Here is a 26803-nt window from a genome sequence, read left to right as displayed (position 1 = left end):
TTTCTATGAAATTGCTCAGAAGTCCAACTTAAGCAAATCCAAAAAAGCAACTGCTTTAAAAGGTGAAAAGTTCATGTTTAAAAACCAACAATCTTACATTTTAAAGCCCGCAATTGTCTTTCATCTATTTTACATAGCAATAATGTTGACACAATCTGGTTAACCTTTATTGCCAGCAGAAAAACAGCAGTCCATTTTAGTTATTTTACAACACTGATTGACAGCACATAACCCTTTCCTGGCGAGTCCTTCCCAGGACTCCCCCAACCCCCATGAAAGATTTGAAAAGGGTAGGTTTTCCCCCAGAAAGACTATTCCAACAGTCTCTCAGTCTGAGAACATCTCAAACCCACAGATGAGTATTAATCAAGCCCACTATAGATTATAAAGTTATGTCCAGAAGGAGTTACACTTTAGTTCAAATATTATGCAAAATATAGAACAGTAACTATAATAGTTACTGTCTAAGTGGAGGGGCTGATTACAGCACAATTTTCCACATGGGTACATCAAAGAACCAGGACTGGGTATTACAGTGTTAATTTCCTGGTTCTGAACATGTTGCTAGGTAAACAGGGCAGGATAATTACATCCCAAACCTTTCTCTGGTCTAGTGTTTTAAGAACTGTGTTCTTCACTGTTAATTATCAGAGCAAGTAACTATTGATGAGACAAATGTCAAAAAATCAATGTGGGGGAAATAAGAGAAAAGCAGCAGCCTAAGAGAATACATGGCCTCGCTCATCTGACCTTCTGAAAAATCTTTTTTCCTCCACCCTTAAGGAAGGGACGTGATCTATATAAGTGCATTTTCTGGCTACCTGAAATTCTACACCTGCTAGTATCAAAACTTGAATGTGAACATTTTGAACAGAGGGCTTCTTAAAATGTGCCATATTCCTTTACCTTCCAACAAGCAAAACCTAAAATTGTCATAGCATTACCATTCCCTCATGAATTCACTACTATATGCTAAATTGTCCTTTTATAAATGCCTCTTCCTCCTTACAAAGTACCCACTGTCATCTCTTTGCCATCAGGACTTTATTCCTCTTGGGGCTTGCTACTTGCAGATTTTCTGTGGGCTGGGCAAGCAGGACGTTTCACCCTCAGAGGCTGAAGGAAGAAGACCTCAAGGTCAAGAATCAGGAAGGTTTACTTCAGGCCAGGACAGCCTTGTCCCCTTGAAGTTTGTAGCCCATAACTCTAAAGTTTTCAAGGGCAAAGGAGGAAGGGAAGGAAGGCCTGGGATGGAAAGGAGGAAGGAGAGAAACTAACTCAAAAACATCAGTTTACCATGTGCTTACTAGGAGCCAGCGCTGGGCTGGGCACAGTCTATACATTTTCTTGAGCAACATATACCCCGAAAGCCAAGTGGGGCATCAGTGAGTAGATTAGCAAAGACGTCAACTTACTAAAAAGTAAAACAGGTCATTTTTAGATATGCTACCTCTGTACATGTCAGTTTCAGTATAGATTTATATACTATTTTCTATTACAATAATAGAATATATAAAATTATCTGATTCTACAGGATTATCTTTTACAGTAATAGATAATAATACCATAACATCTTGCCAAATATCTATGCTGGAAGTAATTAAGCTTTAAGATTCCTCAAGAAAATGCCAGCTGCCAAGATCCAAATTTGGTATACTGCCTACACATTTAGAGAAAATATGGAGCTTCTGGGTTGGTGAATGCATGGAAATTTGGCGAGAGTGGCCCACATGGAGAGGGCATAGAAGCTCTGCTCTCTTTCCCACACCTCACCCTGTGTATCTCTCCCATCAACTATTCCTGACTTACATCCTCTTATAATAAATTGGTGACCTAGCAAGTAAAAAAAAAAGAAAATACTTTTGGAAATGTTCCTCCCACACCTGCTGTTCCTCTCTACCCTCCCAACCAAGACCATTTATTTTGTAAACATACATTTAATCATCCATCTCGATAATTTCTAAATTGGAAATTATTTTAAATTCAACTATTTTATTTCAAACAAAGACTCTAAAATGGCACTCAAATCAATAGATATTTAGATAACTGCAAATTAAAATAACAAGTTATTGGCTTGACCTAAGAGATTGGAAACAGTAACTGAAAACATCCAGCATTGGTGAAGTATAAGGAAACTAGACTCCACTGGTTAGAATATAAAATTTATGAATATTTTGGTTGAATAATTTGGTAGCACCTGTTCTTAAATCTTAGTATTTAATGTACTCTTACCCAGAAATTCCACTTCTGGTACCTACACTACAGAAAAGAAAATAGCATGAGTACCCGAAGATACACGTACAAGGCTGTAGTACTACTTGTTTTAGGAGAAAAAAAATAAGGACAAATTTCCATAAATTAGGAATAATTAAATGAATAGTAGAGCCACATGTTGAAATACCATGCAGCCATTCAAAAGAATAAAACTGATCTGGAAGGATGATGAACAGTTATATTAAATGAAAAATAAAATTAACAGAACATATGATCATTACTGTATACAGACAAAAAGAGAGACAAAGAGTGAATATACATATACTGGCACATGTATGCGCAGCTATATGCTCACGTAGAAGAATGCAACAAGTAATTTTAGTCTAAAAAATTGTTCTAATTTGAAAATATAATTCATTTTATTAAATGAACCCATCCCTCAAGCTAATTAGCAAAGGGCAGAATAAAAGGAGAGATTTTTAAATGAAATGAAGACAAAAATTCAGCGATTATTAGACTACTTACAAGATCCTAAGCAATAAATTTATGTAAATTTCTCGTAACATAATAAAGAAACTGCCTCCTTGTGAATACTTTTACAATAAGACTTCCTTAAAGACTGTATTTCATGAAGGGCAGGAGGACCTATTTTCCTGTGCTGATACTAACAAGACAAACTTCATAAATCAAGAAGGAGGATTTGAAAAGTGAGAGAATCAATTAAAAATGTTATTAAAAAATATACTTCACTCCCAGCATTCCTTTTCTTCAGAATGCACTTGGCTTGCATTAGCATTTGTATCCTGACCAAAGGGGTTTTACAAAGAGAATTATGATGCGTGTATTTAGCTATGGATTTAAAAAAAAAAAAAGGAAAAAAGGAAAGGAAAATGGTTTTCTATAAGGAATTTTCTTCTCTCTTGTCCTAAATTAGACAGATAATTTATATCGCTTTATTTTACTGCTCGGTAATGTTTCTTTAGACACATGCTGTCTGGATCTCAGAATACAACGTAAATTCTCTACGTGGATAGTAAAAATGGAATCACCTTACATTGTTTGCATAATGTTCATCATCTGCCTTCTTCTCTTTATTTTCCTTCATCACCAAACTTCTCTAAAGACCAGTGGATATCCCCCTGCTTTCCCTTCCTTACCTCTCAATTATTCAGCTCACTGCAATGTGATTTCTAAAACCCAACTCTGCCCTTCAAGGAGGGACAAGACCAGACCCCAAACCAAGGGGCTGAAGGTAGGTCACTGGTGACTATGTGCCCATTGTTGGCACAGAGGAGTCAATGGGATGAGCTTGAGAGAAAGCTGAGGCCCAGGTCCTAGAAAGACAGAGTTCAGAGCCATGAGGACAAGAGAAAAAGGAGAGAAGCAAACCAGGATGGAGCAGGGTTAGGGCTGGAGACTGGGAAGAGGCCAGTGGAGGGGGGGCAGCCACCCTCCCTCTCACCCAAAGTTCATTCAACTTTTAATAGATACAGAATTCTCCCAAGTTATCAATTTTTTTTCTTAAATGAGTTTTGGCAGATTGTGTTTTTTAAGGAATTGACCCATTTCATCTAAATTATTGAATTTACAGAGTCCTTATCCTTGTCTATGAGATCTAGAGTGGTATCACCTCTTTCATTTCTGGTATTGGTAATTTGTCTTTTTTCTTAGTCAGTTTGGCTAGAAGTTCATAAGTTTTATTCAACGCATCTGTATCTTTTTAAATTTCTAAATCCAAAGGCCTCTTCTTTAGACACAAATTATTTGATTTCCCCACATTATTTGCCAGACTTAAGAGTCTGACTTCTCTAAGACTTCTCTCCCTCTCTTCTAGCTTTCTTCCTTATTATCCTGAACAGCTCATTTTTCACCTTTCAAAATTCTGCCCTAGGCCTCTGCTTTTTCACCTTAAAACCTCCTCCTCAACTAGACAACCTCCTTTATTTTCATGACCTCCTCACTCATGAGAGGACCTGTTATTACCACCTCCCACCTAACCATCTAATGTTCTTATTTCTACTCTCGGCTAAGGAACCCACCACCATTCCCACACACATACTTGAAAACCCAAGTCACCGTTAACTTGTTCTCATTCATCAACTTCTCCACCCAGCTGGCAACCAAACTACACTTTCCCCCTCAGACATTTCCTTGCATCCCTGCACCCCTTGGCCCCCCCAACTGAATCTCTTTGACTTGTCACTGCCTGAATTCCAACTAGGATCATTTCTTGGCCAGACTGTTCTGTGCTCCTCCTCCCTTATAAGCCACGAACCACATGACAGTCAGTTATCTTTTATACCCAGGCCATATCATGCCTTTCTTCATCAGTGTTTCCTGCTGGCTCCACGATAAAGCCTTCTTATCATAATTCTTTCTTTGCCATCCCGTGGCCTGCTCTTCCTGTCCACACCTCCCACAGCAGCCACACTTGTCTACTGCCTGCGAACAGACATTCCAGGTGCTCCCCTGCCTCCACAGCTTTGCTCAATCTGTCCCTTTGACTATCCTCTGGCTAATCCTTGCTGACCGGATTCAGAAGCTCCCTTCTCTGTGAGGCCTTATTTTAAATTATTTTTTTAAATTGAGGCATAGTAACATAAAGTCAAATGCACAGGTTTTAAATTGGGTGAGTTCTGGCAACTGCATACCCTCCAATCAATACACAGAACATAACCACTGCCCCAAAATACCAGTGTGTTCCTTCCAGGTGCACTCTTCCCTCCACCAGAGACAACCACTCACCTGCTCTCTCTCCCTCCAGATTAGCCATTTGTGCATCACATGAGAGGAGTCAATAGTTTATGGTCTTTGTTTCCATGTCTGCCTTCTTTCACCCAGCATGAACGGAGATTGATCAGCCCTACTGTGTCTATAAGAAGTTCATTGCGTTTCACTGCTGAGAAGCAACCACTGCATGGATGCACCACAGTTTGTAAATGTAAACATCTACTTATTGATGGGTATTTAGATCTGGGGGTGGGGGTGGGCCACAGAGGTTCTCTCTGAAGCTATCTTCCTCCTTCTCTGTCCTTTTCTTTCCTAAGCCACCCAGCATTCAAGTTCATTGTAGCTGGGTTTGTCTTCCCTATTTAATATTTTTTAAAGAATTTATTTATTTATTTGAGAGAGAAAGAGAGAGGTGGGGGGGGGTGGCGACTGAGAAGCAGGATTCACGCTGAGCAGGGAGCCTGATGCAGGGCTCAATCCCAGGACACTGGGATCATGACCTGAGCCAAAGGCAGACACTAACCAACTGAGCCAACCAGGCACCCCTATTTAACTTAATATTAATAATATTTCATTTCCTTGAGCACTAACACGTGACTGGAAGTGTGCTAAGTACTTGTTCTAACTACTTAGATGATCCGTCAGCTCATCCAGTCATTGCAGTTATCCCATGCAGTAGACAATGCCCCAATACTGGGAGAAAACTGAGGCCTGAAGAGGCCAAGCTCCTTTTTTAAGGTAACCCATTTGGTCAGTAGTTGAATCAAGAAGAGAATCTGTATCTCATGCTGCTATTGCAAATTCTTAACAATTATGCTGTAATACCACATGACTGGCAAAGAGTAAGCTCTCACTTCTTAAAAACTTAATACTTTCTAAAGAAATCCAGCATTTGTGGCAACAGTTGACCCAGTAAAACATAATTTATTCTTCACTGATAAAACCAAGTGATCAGCTTTGTAAAATGATTTCATATGCACTTTTATTTCAAAAAAGCCCTTTTATTTTGGTCACAATTTTGTGAGTCAGAAATCTGGGAGGACTCAACTGATCAGTCCTTGCTTGGGGTCTCTACTATTGCTGCAGTCACATGTCAGCTGGGCTCCAGATATGGAGGGGCTGTCCTCGGCTGGATGTCCACAATGGCTCATTCACATGGCTGGAGATCTATGCAGACTGTCAGTGGGAGTCACACTGGGGCTGTGGACCCCAGGGCCAACATGCAGCCTCTCCAGCACAATAGCCTCCCAAGATCACCTTGTAGGAGAGCTTGTGGGATGGAAGATGGTGTTGCAGCCATCTTTGAAAATGGAATGTGCCAGAGCCATCTCCTTAAGGCTGCTAAACTTCGGGGCATGTCTTTGGGGCCACTGACAGTAAAGACCTTCAATTTACAAAACTCCTCTTTGGGGTCAATCTCAGAAAACAGGTGGGCTTTACTGGGAAAACTAAACAGGCAGGTTTATTTTTAAGTATATTTGGAAGTTATTTCACCCAGTGTGGGATCGAGGAGTGCATGTTTTCAGAAACCCCTTCGGTAGTAAATGTGCAACTTTGCCAGCCACACAGTACCAAATGAGTCTTGTCAGATATTTAGTCCTGTAAATTAAGTTAGCAGGGGGAACTGTAAACATCTCCAAAGGCATCATAAAATAATTTAATCCAAGCTACACACACTCATGTAAGAATTGGCAATTTCTTTGTACAGTAAGTGTCCAGGTTCACGTGAGGTCAGAAAAGGCGCTGCTCCAGGCTTACCTGGCCCTGCGGATGTGCAGCTGGGGGTAATGCTTCTGCCTGTGACATATATGCACAGCGAAGTCTTCATCGTACGTCAGACTTGGAATGTTCCCCACTTGCTCAAACACGGTTATGAGAGTTGAGCCTAAATCATTCAGAGAAAGAAATGTGGCCTCGTTTTACCAAGGGATAACTTTTGGACTTCAGAACAAAATATAACTTCTGTACTAAGTGGTATTTTAATTGTTCTATGATCAAATAGGCACATGATACATTTAGGGCCTGGTGACCCAGCTTATTGCAGTTTCCCCAGAGCGCCACTTTCAGCATGAGTTTCCCACCTTGGCAACTGCGGACAGGAGGTGGTTGCGTAGACCTTACCTAGGCTCATATAGGATGGCACAATGAGGAATATGAAATGCAGCTCCGGCACTGCCTTAAACACGCTCCTGGCAAGGGGAAGAGAGGGCGACACAGGTGTTAGGACCAAAGCAATTCTACTAGCTGGCACTGTGTGAGACACAGGCCTTCACTAAAAACATCAGCTGTTCATCAGTCCACCTGGGCCCCTCTGCTGCTTGCCTGCAAAGGCAAGAACATCTTCAAGGTAGTTTCTCTTCCTTCTCTATGCATCCTGAAATTCCAACTGGCCTCTTTTTTGTCTGTTCTATGGAAGTAGAGTGAAGAAAGAGTGCCACATTCATGTGGCACACCAGATTTCTGCTGACATTAACCTTTGACCTGGCATCTGGATGATCTGGTGTGACATTACAAAGTGACTTGAAAGCGGAGGCCACCACCCCCAAATGTCGGTGCAGGCTGTCAGAGACCCCGCACCATCACCAGGTAGCCTGACGGATCATGTTTCGCCACGCCAGATTATTCAGGATGCTTCCGCAGTCTGTCAGGTTAATAAACGTTTCTAAAGATAAGATGGAGGAGAACTATTTTTAGAAACATCCAAACCTGTGATGCTTTACTCCCCCTCCCCACAAATCTTTTTTTTTTTTTTTTTAATGACTGTACTACCCGTTTGCCTCAGGGATGATTCTGAAAGATGTGTGTCAAAGGGAGTGTTGACTCAAAGAAATGTCTATGGTTTTCTTTCAGAAATAGCACAGCTATTCAACATAGAGGCTTCAATACAGCCATGGGTTACAAGCAAATTAAACACCTCAAAGGATCTCATGTCCTTTGAAAATATTTTAAAACGAGGCACACGGTCTCTTTCCTGTCATTTTGGCACTAACAGGTCTTGTCTGCGGTGTGTCGGCCAGCCCCCCTGACGTCCTCCTCTGCAAGACCCCAGCCACTCACTGAGTAATCTCTCTGCAGCAGCCAACAGAGTACTCGTCCACGGCCACAAAGAGGTGCAGGAACAACGTGTTCAGAGGCTGCACAAGAAAGAGAACAGGATTAAAGGCTGAGTCAGCATTCGGGCCGCCTCAGGGGTGGTCAGGGGGACAATTTGGAGGTAGCCACAGTCTTGGAACTGCCTGGTTTTGGGGGTGAGATTTTATGTGTATGGTGATGAGACACTCAGGCAGTGTTCAAGCTATCTCACTGACTCCATTTGCTGCCTTCTGTCCTCGTAGCTTAGAATTATTCAAGGAAACGGGGATTGTAAATGAGTCCAAGGCATCCAGCCCTTCGTCCTGCCCTCACGAATGGGGCTGGGGGCAGGGAAGTGCCTGCAGGGGAGTGAAATCGATTATTAACTCAGTAGTCTTGTCCTCGGGGGGTGTCTATGCCAAGTGAAAGACAATCACCCATTCCCTGGGGCTCTTGAGTCAGCAGCTGCTGCTCTATTCAAGTGACACAAGAGAAAGATTCTCTTATGAATTTGAAGGATGGAAGGCAGATGCCACGTTATGAATCCAATGGCTTGTTTTGTTCAACATTCCCAGAGTCAGAATCAAATATTACTCTTGGGATCCAGAAAACCTGAGAGCTGGAAACAAAGTAGCAAGATTGGAACTGGACTTCAGGTTAAATATTTCCAGTTTTTAAAGAGCTTTGTCCCCTACTTCTGAAGACATTTAAAGTGACCTCAATAGTGAGCAGTTATTCCGTACATCCAGCCATGGGTCCGCTCAACTCGGTACCCAGTGTTTATGGACAAATCTTCCAATTTCAGAGCTAATGCAAATGTGAGGGGGTTTACTGGTGAGGGTGCTGCTTGCACCTAGATCAGGACAACAGGAGTGCTTTCTGTGTTTCTCGTCCTCTGAGCAATGTTTTTAGGCAGCCTTGGGTTACCACCCACACAGCTGTGTGCCCCTCCTGTTGGATAATGCATACCTTAGGAATACTCAGAAGGGGTGTTTATCAGACATAAAATGGCAAGAGAAGAATCATGAGCTTGGTTCAGGCAAACAAGAGAAACCCTATCATTGCGATAGCAATAGCTACAACAGTGCTGTGAGCCCTCCCGTGTGTTACCGGCTCACCCCACAACCACCTGACTTAACACCTGCTTCAGATTCTGAACAGGACTAGTCCTAGGAGTACACAGTTTATTATTTGGCTGATTTATCTTCCAAATTCTCTCTTCCATCAAAAATATAATAATTCAACATTTATTCTTTAGCTTTACGATAAAAAGCATTACTTCAGTTGCAAATACCCCTGGGCTAAGTAAGACATTAAGCCTTGAGGCTTTATATCAATGCTGTCCAGTAACAAAATAACTTGAGCCACAGAAGCTGCATATGTAATTTCCTAGTCGATGATGTATAAAAAAAGAACAAAGATAGATATGTAAAATTCATCTTCAATATATTTCATTTAACCTAACATACTTAAATTATCATTTTGACAAATTAGGAATTGTGAGACATTCTACACTCTCTTTTCCTACTAAATATTTGAAATTCAGTGTCTATTTTATTACACTTAAAGCACACCTTAATTCAGACTGGTGCACTTCAAGTACACAATAGCTACACATGGCTGATGGCCACCATAAGGGATGGCGGAGCTCTGCACTGCTGAGGAGTTTAAAATGTGTTCAAAGAGAAATAACCTTAAGAGAATAAACAAAGGAACCAAAGGGGAAAGAATTTATGAATAAGGGTGTTGAATTAGGATGTTTGAAAAGGTAAAATCGTGGTCCTAACACAAACATCCAAATAAACACAGAGTTAGTCACAGAGTTAGTCAACCCGTCCATTAAGGATCTGATCAGTGGGATGACAGAAACAATTTGCAGTACCTGAGGAGCTGGTTACCTTAGGTATTTTAATGAGGGAATTCTAGAATAAGATTGCTGGGCAAGAAACAAAAGAGTTAATGTCCTGCAAGGCTACCAACCATAACTTCTGAGAGGATCTCTTCCACGAAACAGAAATTTATATCTCGCATGGACAAAAATCTACAAAGTTAATCACTGTTCCTGTAGAACTGTATCATAGCCTGGTCAATAGATAATCGATCAAAGATACAAGCATTGGACCAAAAGCATCTTTTTGGCCTATTTCCAACTTTAAGATAATTTTTCTAAATATGGCAACTGGATGTATAGAGTGGTGAGGAAGAGAGAAGCAAAGGACAAAGGGAAGACATTATTTAGCTGAATAAATGCCGGATGACGTGTTGGGGCACATGTGGCCGTGTGTGTGTGTGCACATACAAGTGTATATGGGGAGGTGAACTCACTCATTCACGCCATCAGCATTCCCTAGGGCTCTGGGGACACACTCTTGGATTCAACTGACAGACAAGCATGCTATCCCTGGTCATAGCCTCTAGCTCTCCACAGGACTGGGCCCATATGCAGGCCTGGCTCTGGCAGGCTGAGGTCAGAGAAAGCTCAGACTCGGCACCACCTACCAAGTCAGGTTGCCAACAGGTTGTAAACTGCTCACAGCTAGAAAACATCAAATGAGCCAGAGTCCACAGACCCATAAACACAGAGAACAAACTGGTGGTTGCTAGAAGGGAGGGCGGGAGGCAAAATAGATGAAAGGGAGTGGGAGGGGCAGTTCCAGTTATGGAATGAGTAAGTCATGGGGATGAAAGATACCGCATAGGGAATACAGTCAATGGCTACACTTGGGGTGAGCATAGCATAACACATACAGCTGTCCATCACTGTTGTACACCTGAAGCTAATATAACATGTGTATCAAATATACTTCAGTTAAAAAAATTAAAAAAAAAAAAGACTTTGAACATTGATCCTGGGGGGCACAGTCTGACATCCTCACTAATTCCCTGCTCCCTCTTAGTCTTCACCAGCAGAGGTGAGCAAGGCCTTGCCACCAGATGACTGATCTGGCTATGACCGTCCCTTCTGTATCCTCTCTGGCCTCTTGCTCTTAGACTTGCTCTTCTTCCCCACTAGCTAACTTTGTTTCTAACTATCATGATGTCACTTTCTATTGTGAGTCTTGCACTGCTCGGTCTCAAAACTGGAAAGACATATGTGCAAACATAGGACTTCCCTTCAAAATTAAGGCTGTTCTAATAAGAACTGTGTGTAATTGCTTACTGTGCATGGGATTTCACTGTCAAGCTCCCGGAACACGGATACCCAGTTGTCCTGATTGGAGACATTCCAGTTGGGATAGTCCACGAAGGTAGCCTGGGCCATGATTTCCTCCTTGTCATTGCAGAGGGTAACAGCAAGGTTTGCCTTTTCCCTGTAGAAAGGATTAAAACTGCACACATGACTAAGATTATCAAAAGGGAGAGGATGAGGTGTTATCTTTTCCCCCTCCTTTGGCTACCCAAGTCTTCCAGCCACTGCATAACCTTTGGAAGAGGTGGGAATAGTGTGGCAGCAACTATGAGATAACAACATCATTCAGGACATCTGGGACTACCAACTAAATTTTTATTGAAAATTACATTTTGTTAGAAAGGTGTTGTATTTATGTGAAGTGTGCAATACCCTTCCCTTGGAGATTGGCTGGGGAAATTGTCTGACTGTCATTTTCCCGATACTTCCCATGTTGCCAGTTCCACTGCACTGGCCTAAACATGTCAAGTTAGAGTGGCCACCTGTCCCCACTTACCTGAGACTGAGAAGGTTCCCAGGTTATGGGACCATCAGGGCTACAAGTCTTGAGAAAACCAGAGTGAGCTGGTCACCTATGCAAAGCAATGAAGTGAAGAGTTTAGACCCACTTCCGGGTCTCTCTTAACCAATTTCTCCAAACCCTGAGCCCAGGTCCTTGGGCTGATGGATTCTAACGGGATGTGAACATCTATCACCCGATCCGGCTGCAGAAATGGAGACCCTGAGGGGTCTGGCTTAAGCCAAGGCAACCCGGCAAGTTAAAAAAAAAAGGCAAGGGTGGAGAAGCAGGTCTTCCAACTCTTATTCTGGTGGTTGTCCCAAAGGGACATCTTGATGGTCCTCCCCAACTGATCCCCTGCCATGCAGCCTGGCATGAGCTCTGACTTAGAGACAGGATATATAGTTTACCGCATGGAGAACCATTTGTATAGAAATTGAGATGTCATTTTCACTTTTTCAGCTGAGTGAAATCTACTGATATCTTAAGTTGGAGAAAAAACGATTAAAATGCTCCTCCAAAGAAACCAAAGGTACAGACATCTTTGGGAAACACTGTGCTAAGCATGTTGATCTCAGTACCTACAGCCACTGTTCCTCCTCAGCCACTCCTCAGCCATGGGGGAACTCCTCTGGGTGCACCCGCCACAAAGGCCCCACCCTAGCACTGGCTACCATGGAAAGAAGACAGCAGACTGCCCTCTGGTCCCAAGAATATATTATCCTCACAGGGGACTCATTAGCAAAAGGATGCAGCCCCCAACCTCTCCACTCTGATTCACTGAAGCTCTGCCCCTCTTCCCATTACTGCACTGGCTCCCCCAGGCTCTTGATCCTCTGGGCTCCTCTGCCCCAGGTTCCCAGAGCCATGACCTACAGCTTCACAGTGATAGTCCTCACTCTAATTCAGATGAGAAAATGCCCAAGGCACAGGACCCAGCAATGACAGTGGTGGAGGAGGAGGAAGTGGGCAAGAGCTGGGACAAGGCAACTGCCATCCCCTTAGGGAAACAAGGGAAATGTGTTACTGGAATCCTAATTTGAACTTGAAACACATTTATCCATGGGAACCTAGGGTGGTGGTTGGGTTCCATAGTATAATTAGCACAGTACTATACCACACAGACATTATAGATTAAATAGGCTTTTGTGGGTTGGCCTGGGAAGCCAGCCATGAATAACGTTGTTTCAATGGGAAAATGCACTTCAATTTCCAAATGGCTGAGTGCAAGAAAGTAACTTTTGTAGCATTATCCTTTTGTATCTATAATTTCCACTTCTTATTACCTCTTAACATTACTCCTATATGGGACAGATTAAAAAAAAAAAAAAAACCATTGTAGGAGAAAAGAAGGGAGAGGAGGAAAAAAGTAGAAGGAGAGTCTTATTTTTAAAAGTTGGATTTAGAATTTTTCTATGGAATAACCCAAATCAAAAGAATATATACACATGTATATATTTCACACAAAATATGTTAAAGCTCAAGGATATTTTCCAGCAAGCGAAATCAGAGTTCTTTTCATTAAAGTAATGTCTCATTTGTTCACTTGGTTTAGCGAATTTTCCAAGTTCAGCCAAAACTCATTTTATTTAACTACACTTGATGGAAATCTTGGGTGAAACAGTATCCCCATTTTCTGCTTTATTAAGCAGCACGAATGGCACAGATCCGGGTGTTCCCAGAGTCTGTCACGTTCCCCCCCCTCCTCCAAGCCCCCTGTACTGTGACACATGCACTTGATGTGGCCTATTCCTTTGGCCCTATCCCCACTCATCTGCTATGCCCTATCTGCTCATTTTCTCCCCTACAATTTAGCAGGGTTTTTAGGTGAGGTCAGTTGTATTCATTCCTATATCTGTGACTGAGCCAGCAGGTAATATAATGAAATGCAATAAAACTGGGGAAGAAACCTCCAGTTGTAGACATGCTTGTAAAATGGATCTCTGAGTCTTAAGGTTGGCCTGGCAAGGGGTTGGGAATTACCTAACAGGAAAACAGAAAGGTTGTATGGGCTGGATATATGCTGATGAAAATGTAAATTTGCTTTTACTTCTGAAGATATGCTGGCTTCTAAGGTAGGTCACAGCCTTTTTAGTTATTAGGATCCCATTTTAACATTTAAAAAAAAAAAAAACCTTTTGCTACTCCACTCCCATGTGGCAAAAATTATGCTTTTCATATCTGCCGATTCAGAAAATACATAAACACATGAGATGTGTGGATTTGAGGTACCCTGACAGCCAAGGCCCAGCAACGGTGTGAAGCTCATCTTCAGAAATAGGCTGTTAAGAACTTTCTGACAATTAGTATGTGACCGTGTACAGGATTTGAGATTTGCAGAAGGCTTTTGAAAAAAATCTATAGGAAGTCACCAGTTGTAACCCGCCCCCATCCTCCATGCCATGTTCTGAATACCCCCTAAAAGGATGGGCCCTTGACAAATGATCTCATGGGTCACTGGTGATCACCTGCACAGCCCAACCATGTCCCCTCCTGCTCAGGCCAATGGTGACACACTTCACTCCAGGAGGGGCAAGTCACAAGCACACATTTGCTACCAAGCTGGGGGGTTGTAATTTATTTGCATCCAGAAATTTATCCACGTGGGAAAGATTCAAGACTCATTAAGGTATACAGTGGCCCCTTGCCACTTGCTTTTCCATCTCAGAGGCAATCATGCCTCACTTTGTACCATGTTCTGTGGTTTGCTGATTTCTTTTAGCAATATATATGGAAGAGAATTCCATATATAAAGCAGTCCTTTCTCCTATTCTATGGCTGCCTGGTTGCTGAGAAAGGAAGAGAGGAAAATGATAGAAAAGCCTGCCGCTTTCTGACCCTAGTCCCTGCTCCCTTATAGGCAAAACCAGAGGGAAGGTGGGAAGCAGTTCTGAGCACCTCCTAGGAGCTAGGCTCCGCCCTGTATTTAAAAACTATTCTCACTGTCCCATTCATCCTGCAAATTAGGTATAACTGTCCATTTCGTAGATGAGGATGCTGGGGCTTAGGCAGGATTTATTCATTAATGCAATAAACATTTGTTGAATACAGACCAAGGGCTAAGTTTTTTCCTAGGTTCTGGGCACACAGCAGAGAACAGGCAAAAATCCCTCCCCTCGTAGAGCCGACGTTCTAGTAACTGGAGACAGAACAATTTAAAAAAAAAAAAAACTAAACTGAAATGCACAGAATGTCCAGAGGGACAAGTGCTATGAAGAAATATTGGGGGAAGAGGATGAACCGCGCAGGTGCATGTAGGTGCGCTTCCAGGAGAAGGCAGCATTTGAGGTGTGATGGAAACGCCTCTGTAACTGTAGGATGAGGCACACCTATGCCTGGGGTGCTCCAGGAGAAATAAAGGAACTCAGTGGAGCTCCAGGGAGTGAGGTCAGAGGGAAAAGGGTGGGCTCCACACCAGATCATGGCAGGCATGTGGCAGACCAGTGGAGGGTTCTGAGCAGAGCACAACAGGATCTGGCTGGTGTGAACAGTGTTGCTCCGGCTATTATGTTGAGAATAGCTTGCTGGGATTGGGGGTGGGAGGGGGGTGTTGGGCAGCAAGAGCTGATGCCAAGGTGGAAGCAGAGACTAGAGAGGGGCTGTTGAAATACTCAAGTGGGAATGCTGGTGCTTCATACCTCATCTCAGCAGGAAACGTGAGGCGGAAAGAAGAGGCCAGGTTCTGGATGTGTTCTGAAGGTGGAGCTGACAGCGCTGCTGGTGTGGGAGGTAAGAGCAAGAGTGAAGGTGACACCAAGGTTTTTGGTCCAAGCAAGTGAAAGTTTGGAGCTGCTGGAGTTACCGAGATTGGGAAAGAAAAGACAGAGTAATCCAGAGGCAGGTGGTGATCACTCTGGGTATAAAGTACCTACTAGGTATTCGAGGGGTGACATCCATCAGGAAGCTGGATAAATGAATTTTGAATCTAGGAGATTCCATCAACAATGTTAGCTGTTTTTCACATTTACATAATAAATTAACCCAGAATTGGGTTTTTTTCTTTCTTTTTTCCCTCCCTCCCTCCTTCTCTTTCTTTCTTTCTTTCTTTCTTTCTTTCTTTCTTCTTTCTTTGACAGGAGGTTGGTCTTTACATTTATTCTTTTTTCCATATGGATAACAAATTGTCCCAGCACCATTTATTGAGTGGTACATCCTTTCCCCACTGGCCTGGTCATCAAGTTTTCATATAAGTGTGGGTCTCTTTCTGGGATCTTTAATTCCTTGGCCATTACCACATCATCCAGGTTACTACAGCTATAATGACTCTTTAGTTGGGCAAATCTCTCCACCTTATTTTTCTTCTTTCAAGTTACTCTGGCCCCTTGCTCTCCCATATAAATTCACACCCATATTATCAACTTCAACAAGTAATCCTAGTAGGATTTTAACTGGAGGAGAACTGACTTCTTTACATTATTAAATATTCCTATTCAAGAATGTGTATACCTGTTCATTTATTTAGGTCTTCCTTAATGTCTTTCAATAAAAATTAATAATTTACCCCATCGTAGGCTTGGACATGTGGTTTCTGGGAAGGAAGGGAAGTACCTTTGAATCCTACCCTCCTCTTGGATAATACTTTAAGAGTACTTTCATTCTAATTATGCACCTGCCAATTTATCTTCTATTTTTGTTCTGAATTTTACCTGTTATTATTTATATCTTATAACTTCCTATTTATATTTAGTATCTATATTAGTCATTTTTCTTAATGCTTTATGCAAGTTTGATTTTTTATCTTAGAATTAACATATTTGCACACATATTTACTTTCTTGTATCCTTGGCTTTCCAGCTGAGATATTATTTCTGCCTACAGTATATTCTGAGGAATTCCCTTTATTCAGGATTCATTGATAAACTAATTCAGTTTTTGTTGGCCTCAAAATGCATTTATTTTCCTGTAGGTATTGAAAACCTGTTCCCTCAGTATACAATTTTAGTTTGGTGCTATTTTCTCTCCAATACTGAATATATTCTACTATATCTGGTTATCATGGTTGCTAGTGAGAAATCATTATTAGTCTAATCTTCAATTGTTTGCAGGCAAGTTGTCTTTTCTTTCTGATAATTTTCCAAATCTTCTCTCCAGCTTTGGCATTTTTCTGTGCATTATGATGTGCTTAGTCGGGAATTTCTCTGTGAGTTTATCCTGTTTGGGTTTCACTGAGTTTTCCAGATCTAAGAATTGGTGCTTTTCAAACATCCTGGAAAACTGTCAGCCATGACTTCTTCAAATATTGCCTCTTCTACTTCCTGTTAACTCCTTCTAGAAGTCTGATTAGACCCAACTGTAACTGTTAACTGTTCCATTCTTACTCTTTTGCCTCTGTCTCTTTGTGCTGAATTCTGGATAATTCAGTGACATTGGTCCTCCAGTTTGCTACTTGCTACCTCTGTCTTCAATTGTGTTGGTTATGATGTTTAATTCATCCAATGAGCTTTTAACTATATTTTCATTTCTGGATAGCTTATTTGACTTTTTTTTTCAAATCTCATTATTCATTTTTATGGTTTTTAAAAAATATATCTTTTCACTGTAGATATAGTAAGCACAGTTGTTTTCTATTCTTTGACTGACTTAACATCTGAAGTCTTTGAGGGTCTGATTCTGCTGTATATTTTTGGTTGTTGGTTCTCCCTAATGGCGCATGTTTCCTTATATATTTTGATTTTTGACTGTAAGTGCATTTTGCTTAGAATTCTATCTGGGTGCATTATTGGAAGTCTGGGTTGAAGCTCCATCCTTCAGACCTGATTTGTGTTATTTCAGCCAGTTTCCTGGACACACTACTAATTTGCAACCACTTTTAATCAAATTCTCCATTTTATTTGCTTTATTCTGTCTAATGATAAACAAACATAGTTTTTCTCTGAAATGTACTCATTATTTAGGAAGTTTTGAAGCTTTTTGGGAGCACAAAGATAATCAGCATGGACTTTAAATCAACACATGCTTACAAATTCTTAAAGGCTTTGTCCCCCTTCATTCCGTGCTGAGGTTGAAAAGGCTACTTTCCCTACCGTCCCAGCGTCAGCAGTGGGATTATGTCTCGTGCATCCATACAATGAGCAACCCAGTTTTATACAAAAGGATCTAATACTTCCCTCCTTAGGTGGGGGGTGTATTTACCTTCTCTTCTTTGCAAAGCTGTCAAAACAGAAGCTGGAGGTTTCTAGAATGTAGCAAAAATCCTCAAGGAATAGGTGGCACTGGTTCCTGCTGTTTTCTTAAAGTTTCTGATTTCATGTTGATAATGCTCTCTGCACAGTCCTTACCTTTTGTGTTCGTGTGTGTGTGTGTGTGTGTGTGTGTGGACATGTTTCCATCCAGAGGACATCATTACGGTGTTTAACCCACCACAATGCCAAAAAGTGGAATCATTTCATTGATATACACATTTTTAAAGCATTTTATACATGTTGCCTTGCTGTTCTCCCACAAAATTGTGAACATTTGCTTTATATTCATCAGTGCAATAATCAGAAACTACAAATTTTAATGTCTTAGACTGGCCTTACTTTAAACATTTCAATTCTATTTAATATGAAGCTTTATAAAACCCAGAATACTGAGCTATCTTTTATCTTTTTCAACAAAAATAATAAGGAACAGATTATAAAATGCATATATCCTAGTGTCCAAAAAACAAACAACAACAACAACAAAAAAAAACAAGGGAAAAAAATCCATGCATATTTTGAAGTTTAGAAGACCATTTTAATAGCAATGGTTAAGAGCAAATCTGGGCTTTGTCACTTACTAACTGTTTGACCTTGGGCAAGCCTCCATTTTCTCAACTGCAAAATGGACTGGATAAAGCACAGCCCCTGACAGAAAATAAATTCTCAAAACTAGCAGCGGATATTATTACCTTACCCCACTCTACTAGTGGGTGGGGCAGTTGAGATTTGAACTCAAATTTGCCTGAATTCAAAACCCTTTCAATTTGCGGTTGTTATAAGACTTAGAGATTGGTTGCTCCTGGAAATCTGCTCAGCAGGACAGATTTTCTTGCTGCCCATTTCCTCACCATAAAGCCCCATAAGATAAGGAGTGGGATCCCTTCCTCGTGTGTGATAAAACTGATAAACAGCCTTTTTCTCAGTGGCCAGGAAAATGGCAGATATTCAGACCGAGGTGTCTGTCAAAAGCAGCCAACCATCTTTCAAAATAAGAAGAGAGTACTGCTTGGGGAAACCAGCAAGGAGAAGCTCCCACCACCATACTACCAAGACATCAGTCTCGGCTGCTGGCATCAAGAAACAATTCTAGAAGTTCTAGAAGTTCTGAGACTAGACATCATACCCCCAAATAAAGTGAAGTTATTTTCCCAATTAAAAAAAAAAAGTTGATAAACATTCTTGGCTTACTTAGCTACATACTTACAGAAGATAGATGATATTAAGCCTCCCAAACAGCTTCTGGGTAAACTTTCTAATGAGGTTTTTGATACAATAAATATCCTGTGATTCTGTTCTTCGGCAATGAACCACTTCTACCTTTCCTCTTGGAGAAGTGAGCACTGACATTTTTTTATCCTATCCCAAAAAAGAAAGAAAACAGTCCACCATTAATCTGAGATGACAAGCCTGTCTGGTTACAGTACTTACAAAATCAGACATTAATTCAATTTCCGTATGGTCAGAGTGAACATGGTATTGAGTGCTGGTGGTACACACATGTTCCCCTGGAGGTCAGCTGTGACGACGGTCATCACAAACTAGCCACATGTTTCTCTCCAGTTGAATGGTGTTTCTGAGAAGTGGCCCATCTAGAAATTTCTGCAACTGTACTCTTTGTTCCCAACAAAGCTGCTTTAATATTCTAACAATAGGATTGAAAAACATTGAAAGGAGTTATTTACTGATTCAAAATCCTTTTTATTTAATTGGCCACCATGGCATGTGGTCAAGAGTTATAGGGGAAATACTGGCAGCTTCTACCCATGTCCCAAATAGAGTTCCTCAGACTGGAGCCCTGAAAAGCAACAGTCCTGAGAGACGTTCTGAGACAAAAAAGAAAAAAAAATTACTGCGGTCAATTAAGTGTAGGAAATGCACTCTTTAGGATGGCCTTTCTGAGGGGCCACCATGCCCATTAAAGTCCTTGAGAAGTTCCAAATAAAGTGCCTCCTTTCTTTGTATAATCCAGCCTTTCCCACACCCTTACTGAGGAGAATTTCCAATGATAGCGACAGTGGAGAATCTAATATTCCAGAAAGACACTTTGGGGAATGCTGCTGACAGGAACAGCAGGCCACAGACGGATTTCAATCTCTCTCTTAATGTCTTAATATATGTGTGTGTCTATTTTCTTCCACCCTCTGTCTGTCCCTCCATTCCCTCCTTTTTCCTCCTTTCCTTTTTCCTCGGGATAATCATTTTTTTTAAATTTTATTTATTTTTTCAATTTCTTTTCAGTGTTCCAGAATTCATTGTTTATGCACCACACCCAGTGCTCCATGCAATATATTCCCCCCATAATACCCACCACCAGGCTCACCCAACCTCTCACCTCCTTCCCTCCAAAACCCTGTTTTTTCCTCAGAGTCCACAGTCTCTCATGGTTCATTTCCCCTCCAATTTCCCCCAACTCACTTCTCCTCTCCATCTTCGGGATAATCATTTTATTATGTATTAGCCCGTATACCTGAAACAGGCACATTAATACTCACCACTGCACTAACCCTAGGAACAATATGGACCATTTCCAGCACCCTGGAACACTGTCTCATGGCACCCCCCAGTTCACTCACCCCTTTAAAGGTAACAATTCTGACTTCAATCACGTAGATGAACTTTGCTACATTTTGAGTATCGCATAAGTGGAATTATATAGTACATATGGTTTTCTTTCAAAACACAATATTCTATCATTTGGCTTTTTGTTTTTATCATTGTTGTTTAGATGCACCCTTGCATAATTTCCAATGTGCCAAAGTACCAAAGAACTTGAGCACCACAGGGATTTGAGACAGCACTGGACCAAGGTCTTCCTTCATCAGATGAGCAAACTGAGGTCCATGAAGTGAAGTGACTTGCCTCAGGACACTCATATTTGGTCAGAAACTGAACCCTGGGCATGGCCTTCTAGTCCAATCCCCTGTTCCTTCCCCATTAAAGTAGACTGTGGGCTGCCTCTGTGGTAAGGGTGCCCTATCCTCCCAGTCCACTGGTGTTCACTTTAACTGTGGGTTGACTGCTCTTAACTATCCACACTGGGATGTAAATGGTGCGAGGTGCAGGGTCATGCAGGGAGACTTAGAAAGATGGCAGGTGGCAGCCAAGAATCCTCACCTGGTGGCCTTCTCCTTGGTGAATTCACACCACCCTCCATTTCTGCAGGCCTCCATTGGCGCCTGCCGAGCAGACCCAGCTCTTGCAGATGCCCTGCATTGTCCAAGCTCACAGAAACTGAAAAGAGGAGCCCAGCATGCCAATTTTTCATTTACAGTGGGAAAGTTAACAGTCAGACAGTCCAGATGTTTCTGCAGCTCAGACAGTTAACAAAGAAGTTATGCAGGCTGAATACAAGCCTGACTTCCTCTCCTTTGATAGAACAAGGTGTGCTATGTGGCCACTGCCCCACAGCCTAGGTGTTTTCAGGGGAACTGAGGTGAACTGGGGAGTGCATGTACTCTCAACTCCAGCCTCGTGTTGTCTTGTGAAAATGTGAACTCAGATCTTCACATTCTGCAAAGGAAGAAAACCTTGCTATTTATAACATCCCCCAAATTGGAAATGGTGGCTCAAAATTTACTTCACATCCTACAGATGTAAATAAGCAAACATTTCTTTAAGTGGGCTTAACTACCACACCTGCCATGGCAAAAGCCATCCATGCACTCTCTTTACAGAAGAACTAACTGCACAGCTATGAAAGCTCGGCTATCAGAAGGTTGATTACACAGGGTCATGGCCAAGAACACAAGCTGTGGATTCAGAGTACTGGGGATGAGACCCAGTGTCTAGCCCTTAATAGCTGTGTAACCTTGAGCAAGTTATTTAAACTCTCTGTGCCTCAGTGTTCTCATCTGCAAATTAGAGATAATAGGCATACTGTAAAAGGCTTAGAAATGAGTTGATATACGCAAAACACTAAAAGCAGTGTTTGACATGTGCTTAGTAAATATTGGCCACATCATCATTAATGTTATTACTGTTAAGCATGGACACTCTCAGGATTCAAAAGAGTGGACATGAAGAAGTCACACAAAGTTCCTGAGGTCTGGGGGAACTTCGTCTACTGCAGAGATGCCAAGCCAAGGAAACCAGAGATGGCAAATGCTTGGATGACACCTTCACAGTTTCCTGGGTGTCTCTACATTGTTGACAATGACAGGACCGATCAATCCCCTTTGCAATAAACACATTCTTTCTTGAATAAATGAACATAGCATTAGTAAAGTGGCCGTCAGTTCTGATGACCTGATGACATGTCCTTCCTAAGATGGCTTTATACAGCCCAGCTGCAATATGAGCTGATTCCAAGTTCTAATTCTAAAGTTAATCTTTCTTAACATTTAATTTTTAAAAAGCATTTTAAAATACAGCAATGCATTCTTCATTACACCTTCTCAATGCAAAATATCTTCTCAGCGTGAAAAACAAAAAACTTTACATATAAGGCTGAGGTCATGACTTCTTTTATTGTGGCAAAATACAAATAACATAAAATTTGCCACTTTTACCATTTTAAGTGTATGGTTCAATGGCATTAAGTACATTCATATCACTATGTAATCATCACTACTACCCACACCCAGAATTTTTTCATCTGAAATGCTCGTATGATTTCTCAACTGAAGTCCTATCTCTTTTGGACTTTTGGACAGTACCTTCTATGTTAGGGGAAACACAATACATGCAGGCTGGGCACGATGTCCCAGGAGGGAGATAATCCACTGGAGGATGTCTCCTCTGAAGGCCTTCTTACTCCAAATCAGGGAGAAGAAATACCAAGCAATAAAATGACAGTATTATTTCAAAGGAGGCTAATCGGAACCTGGCTGACTACCATCTGAGCCATTAAATACTCTACTAATTTCCACAGTCCCTGTGAATGTGAAATTTGGTGCCTGCTACAAAGACATGGCATTAACAGAGACAATAAATTTTCATATTTGCAAATATCCTTTACCTACTTTGGGTAGAAATGGACATTAGTAATGTCTATATTCTTGTCAAAGCTAGCCATAAATGTTGTCATTCCTGGTTTTGGTTTTAATTTAAAAGCAAAACTGGAAGGAGACATCCTGTTTGTGAAACATGATGTTGTAGGCTAATGCTACAAATACATATAAATTTTTAATAAAGTAAAATAAAATAAGGAAGCATAATTAAAGAGTTGAGCTTTGGGGAAAAGAGGAAACAAAAGAACAAGCAAAGGGAAATTCCCCCACCCAGGCAATGAGTTTGTGTGCAGTGGCTCAGGGAGTGATCAAATGTGATGCAGGCCCTCAGGACAAGAGTTTGCACCTTCAGTGGGGAGAGCAGAAGCCTCATGCAAAACCAAGACCTGAAACCAAAGCCATGTGTCCAACATGGACTTTGGAGGAGTGAACCTCTTGATAAATGAGGAGACTAAAAGAACTGAACCTACCAGCCCCTGGAAGTGGCAAAGCAGCTTTCTCTACTGATAGCTCTGGGTAGGAGTACAAATCCTAGCCCAATTAGGTATGCATCCCAACCCACACTACCTATATAGTGTGCATTTCCCCAAAATATCAGATAATAGACTGTGAAAGAGATGATGAAATAAGTATGTTTACAATTATTAGAAACAGAGAAAGAGAAAAGTCAAGAAAACAGGTAATTATGAAAAAGAACAAAAACTTTAAAAATGTAAAATATGATTATTAAACTTTAACTGGATGGGTTAAAAACACATTAGACACAATTAAAAAGAATTAATGAACTGGGAAGGCAGCCATGAAGAAATTTTCTAGAAAGAAGCAAACAAAAATAGAAAGAAAATATAGGAACCAGTTAAGAGACACGTAAGACAGAATAGAAAGAATACCTATGTCTTATAGTAATTTCAAAAAAAAAAAAAAAAAATGTTGTTTGAAAATAATGGCTAATGATTTTTTTTTTGAAATGATGAAAGAACTGAATCCTCAAGAGCAGGAAAATGAAAGTAAATAAAGATAAAAAATAAAAATAAATCCTAAATATATAGTAGTGAAATTAAGAAATGCTAATAACAGAAAGCCTGAAAGCAACCAGATAAAAGACAAGTGTCTATGAGAGAATAAGAATTCGACTAAAAGTGTATTTCACATCAGCAACAATAGGAGCCAGTAATACAAGGATTGGCAAACTCCCTCTGTAGATGGCCAGATGATAAATATTTTAGGCTTCATGAGCCTCATGTTCTTTGTGCAACTACCAAACTCTGCTAATACAGTATAACAGCCAGAAATGATATGAACACAAATGAGCATAATTGTATTCTGATAAAATTCTAGGGGCACCTGGGTGGCTCAGTTGGTTAAGCATCTGACTTCAGCTCAGGTCATGATCTCAGGGTGGTGGGATTGAGCCCAAATCGGGCTCCAGGCTCAAAGGGAAGTCTGCTTCTCCCTCTGCCCCTCCCCCAACTTGTGCACCAGCCCTTGCTCTCTCTCTCTCTCAAATAAATAAAATCATTTTAAAAATTCTACTCATGGACACTTGAAATTAAACCTTTATATTTTAAGTTTAATGTTTATATATTTTAGTGTGTCCTGAAATACTCTTTGGATTTTTTCAGTTGTTTAAAAATATTTTAAAAGAAATTCTTAGCTTATGTGCTCTACAAAAATAGCCTATGGGCTGAATTTGACCTCTGTGCTCTAGATTCCCAATCACCAGAAGAGTAAAGGTAAAAACAACCATTAACCCAGAATTCTATGCCTAGCTAAACAATCACTAAAAGATGAAAACTTAAAAAAGACAATTCACTACAAAGATGGAAAGAAATTACCACTCAAAGAATGTGGCTAAAAGAACTCCTAAAAGGTGTAAATCTGGAAAAATAAAATTAAAATCAGAAGAGAGTGAAATATAAGATAAAATGCTGAAGAAAAAGAAGTAAACAAGCAGGTGTATCTAAAAAAGCACTGATGGCAAAACAAACAAAAAATAATGATGACAACTTTTGCTTAAAAACAAAAACAGCATCGAATCACCAGACAATAAGAACTTGTTAAGAAGGAAGGAGGACAACTAGAAATAAAACATTCAAAGTGTTTGCATCTCTGGAAGGCGGCCAAAGATGATTAACATTAAACTTTGTTAAATCAGTTATGCATAGTTACAAGTTTAAAGGACATCACATAACGGAAGCACCTTTTTACTTTAATAGGTATTTTTTTATTTTATTAGGTGATTTTATTTCGGTAATATAAAATCTCATTCAAGTTATTTAAAATTTGAAAAGTGAGATGACTTACAAATATTTAAATAATAAAATTGGTAGTAGAGAGCTATGACAAATGTTTCTACCCTGGTTGCAAATGATTTCATTTAAAGTTTTCCCAAAAGCACTGTTCACAGACATAGATGTAATTTTTCTAAATGCATAAAATACACAGAGTATATTTATAAATATTTTTTCTTCTAAACACCAAGAGACGTGCAACTGTCATTTCTTAACCAATGAGCTTTCACGCCATGAAAACATGGAGGAATCTTAAATGCATACTACGAGTGAAAGAAACCAACCTGAAAAACCTACACAGTATATGACGCCAATGATACGACATTCTGGGAAAGGTAAAACTGTCAGACAAGTTTTAAAAACCAGTGGTTGCAGGAGGCGAAAGGGGAAAGAAGAATAAATAGGTGGAGCACAGAGGAATTTTCGGAGAGTGAAACCATTCTTTACCATACTTTGGTGGTAGATACAGGTCATTAAATTCCACAGAATGTGTAACACCAAGAGTGAACGCTAATGTTAACTTGTGAACTTTGGGTGATAATGTTTTACTGTTAGGTTCATCAACTATAATAAATGTGAGAAATGTTGGGGAAAGGGGAATGACAGGCGTGAGAAACAGGAATTCTCTGTACCTTCATTCAACTTCTCTGTGAACCTAAAAGTACCATTTTAAAAAAGTCTTTTTTTAAAATTCGCTTAACCATTTGCTTGCATATAATTAACTTTTGTTTTGAAGACAGGTCAAGAATTACACCAGCTTGGGGTGCCTGGGTGACTCAGTGGGTTAAAGCCTCTGCCTTCGGCTCGGGTCGTGATCTGAGTCCTGGGATCGAGCCCCACACCAGGCTCTCTGCTTGGCGGGGAGCCTGCTCCCCCCCCCCCCACCCTCTGGCTGCCTCTGTCTGCCTCTGCCTACTTGTGATCTCTCTCTCTCTTTGTCAAATAAATAAATAAAACCTTAAGAAGAAGAAGAAGAAGAATTACACCAGCTCACATTTATGGAGCACTTTACATAGACTTTCTCTTTTATGCTTATGAAATAGATACTATTATTTTGGTCTCATAACTAAGGACATCAGGGCTAACAGATTTACGTAATTAAGGCACATTCACAGAATATTTAAACATCTGTTTATCTGACCACAAGGGTGGCTTATTTGCTTGTACTCTGATATTTTCCTTTCACTTTTTTCTATTATCTGGCTTTAAAATACCTTCTGTTATTTCTAATTAAAAGCCTTAAGAGTTTATTTGTGCACAACTGTCCAGAAAAGAAGACCACAGAGACTAAAAAGCCCAGAATGCAACGTGTCGCGGGGACACCTAGGGACGCTGCAGCTCCGCCCTTAGCATGCTGGGAAAGGTAGTTTTCTGGCCGGCTTCTCTTCCCCCCCATACCGGAGCCTCCGGATCCGAGCTTTGTTCTTATTCCCCTTCCCCGGCGCCACGGTTCGACCGACCCACCTGTCCACGCAGGTCCTCCTAGTTCCGGAGACTGACCTGGGGATGAGCCCCTGATGCCCTGGACCCTGTCCCCGCGTCCCTCTCGGGCGGGGCAGCTCTGCCCCACCTGCAACTCTGAGACACGGCGCTCGGAGGAGGACGCTCAGTCCGGTTACCACAGAAACGAAGTTGCCTGCGTCACCGCGCGTGCGGGAAGTCAAAGGTCATAC

General features: G+C 41.0%; 1 protein-coding gene across 5 annotated transcripts in view; it reads right to left on the bottom strand.

Moving 5' to 3' along the window:
- CFAP61 (cilia and flagella associated protein 61) overlaps positions 1-26797 on the bottom strand; it is a 285685-nt gene extending 258888 nt beyond the window's left edge. The window contains exons 1-7 of one of the 5 annotated variants that reach the window (XM_004754128.3): positions 26595-26777; positions 21005-21400; positions 19095-19246; positions 11177-11327; positions 8002-8078; positions 7066-7133; positions 6703-6829 (exon numbers count right to left, since the gene is read on the bottom strand). In XM_004754128.3, the coding sequence (XP_004754185.1) occupies positions 6703-6829; positions 7066-7133; positions 8002-8078; positions 11177-11327; positions 19095-19237 (566 nt within the window). In that variant the 5' untranslated portion in view covers positions 19238-19246; positions 21005-21400; positions 26595-26777. Of the gene's footprint in view, positions 1-6702; positions 6830-7065; positions 7134-8001; positions 8079-11176; positions 11328-11702; positions 11779-19094; positions 19247-21004; positions 21401-26594 lie in introns of those variants that run through there. The other 4 variants (XM_004754127.3, XM_013057055.2, XM_013057056.2 and 1 more) reach the window with 4 other exon arrangements.
- Positions 26798-26803: the final 6 nt, after the last annotated feature.

Source organism: Mustela putorius, unplaced genomic scaffold (genome assembly GCF_011764305.1).
Source record: "Mustela putorius furo isolate JIRA1106 unplaced genomic scaffold, ASM1176430v1.1 tig00000253_pilon_pilon_pilon, whole genome shotgun sequence".
In the NCBI taxonomy this organism is placed as follows: domain Eukaryota; kingdom Metazoa; phylum Chordata; class Mammalia; order Carnivora; family Mustelidae; genus Mustela; species Mustela putorius.
This window is presented reverse-complemented; position numbering and strand designations above follow the sequence as displayed.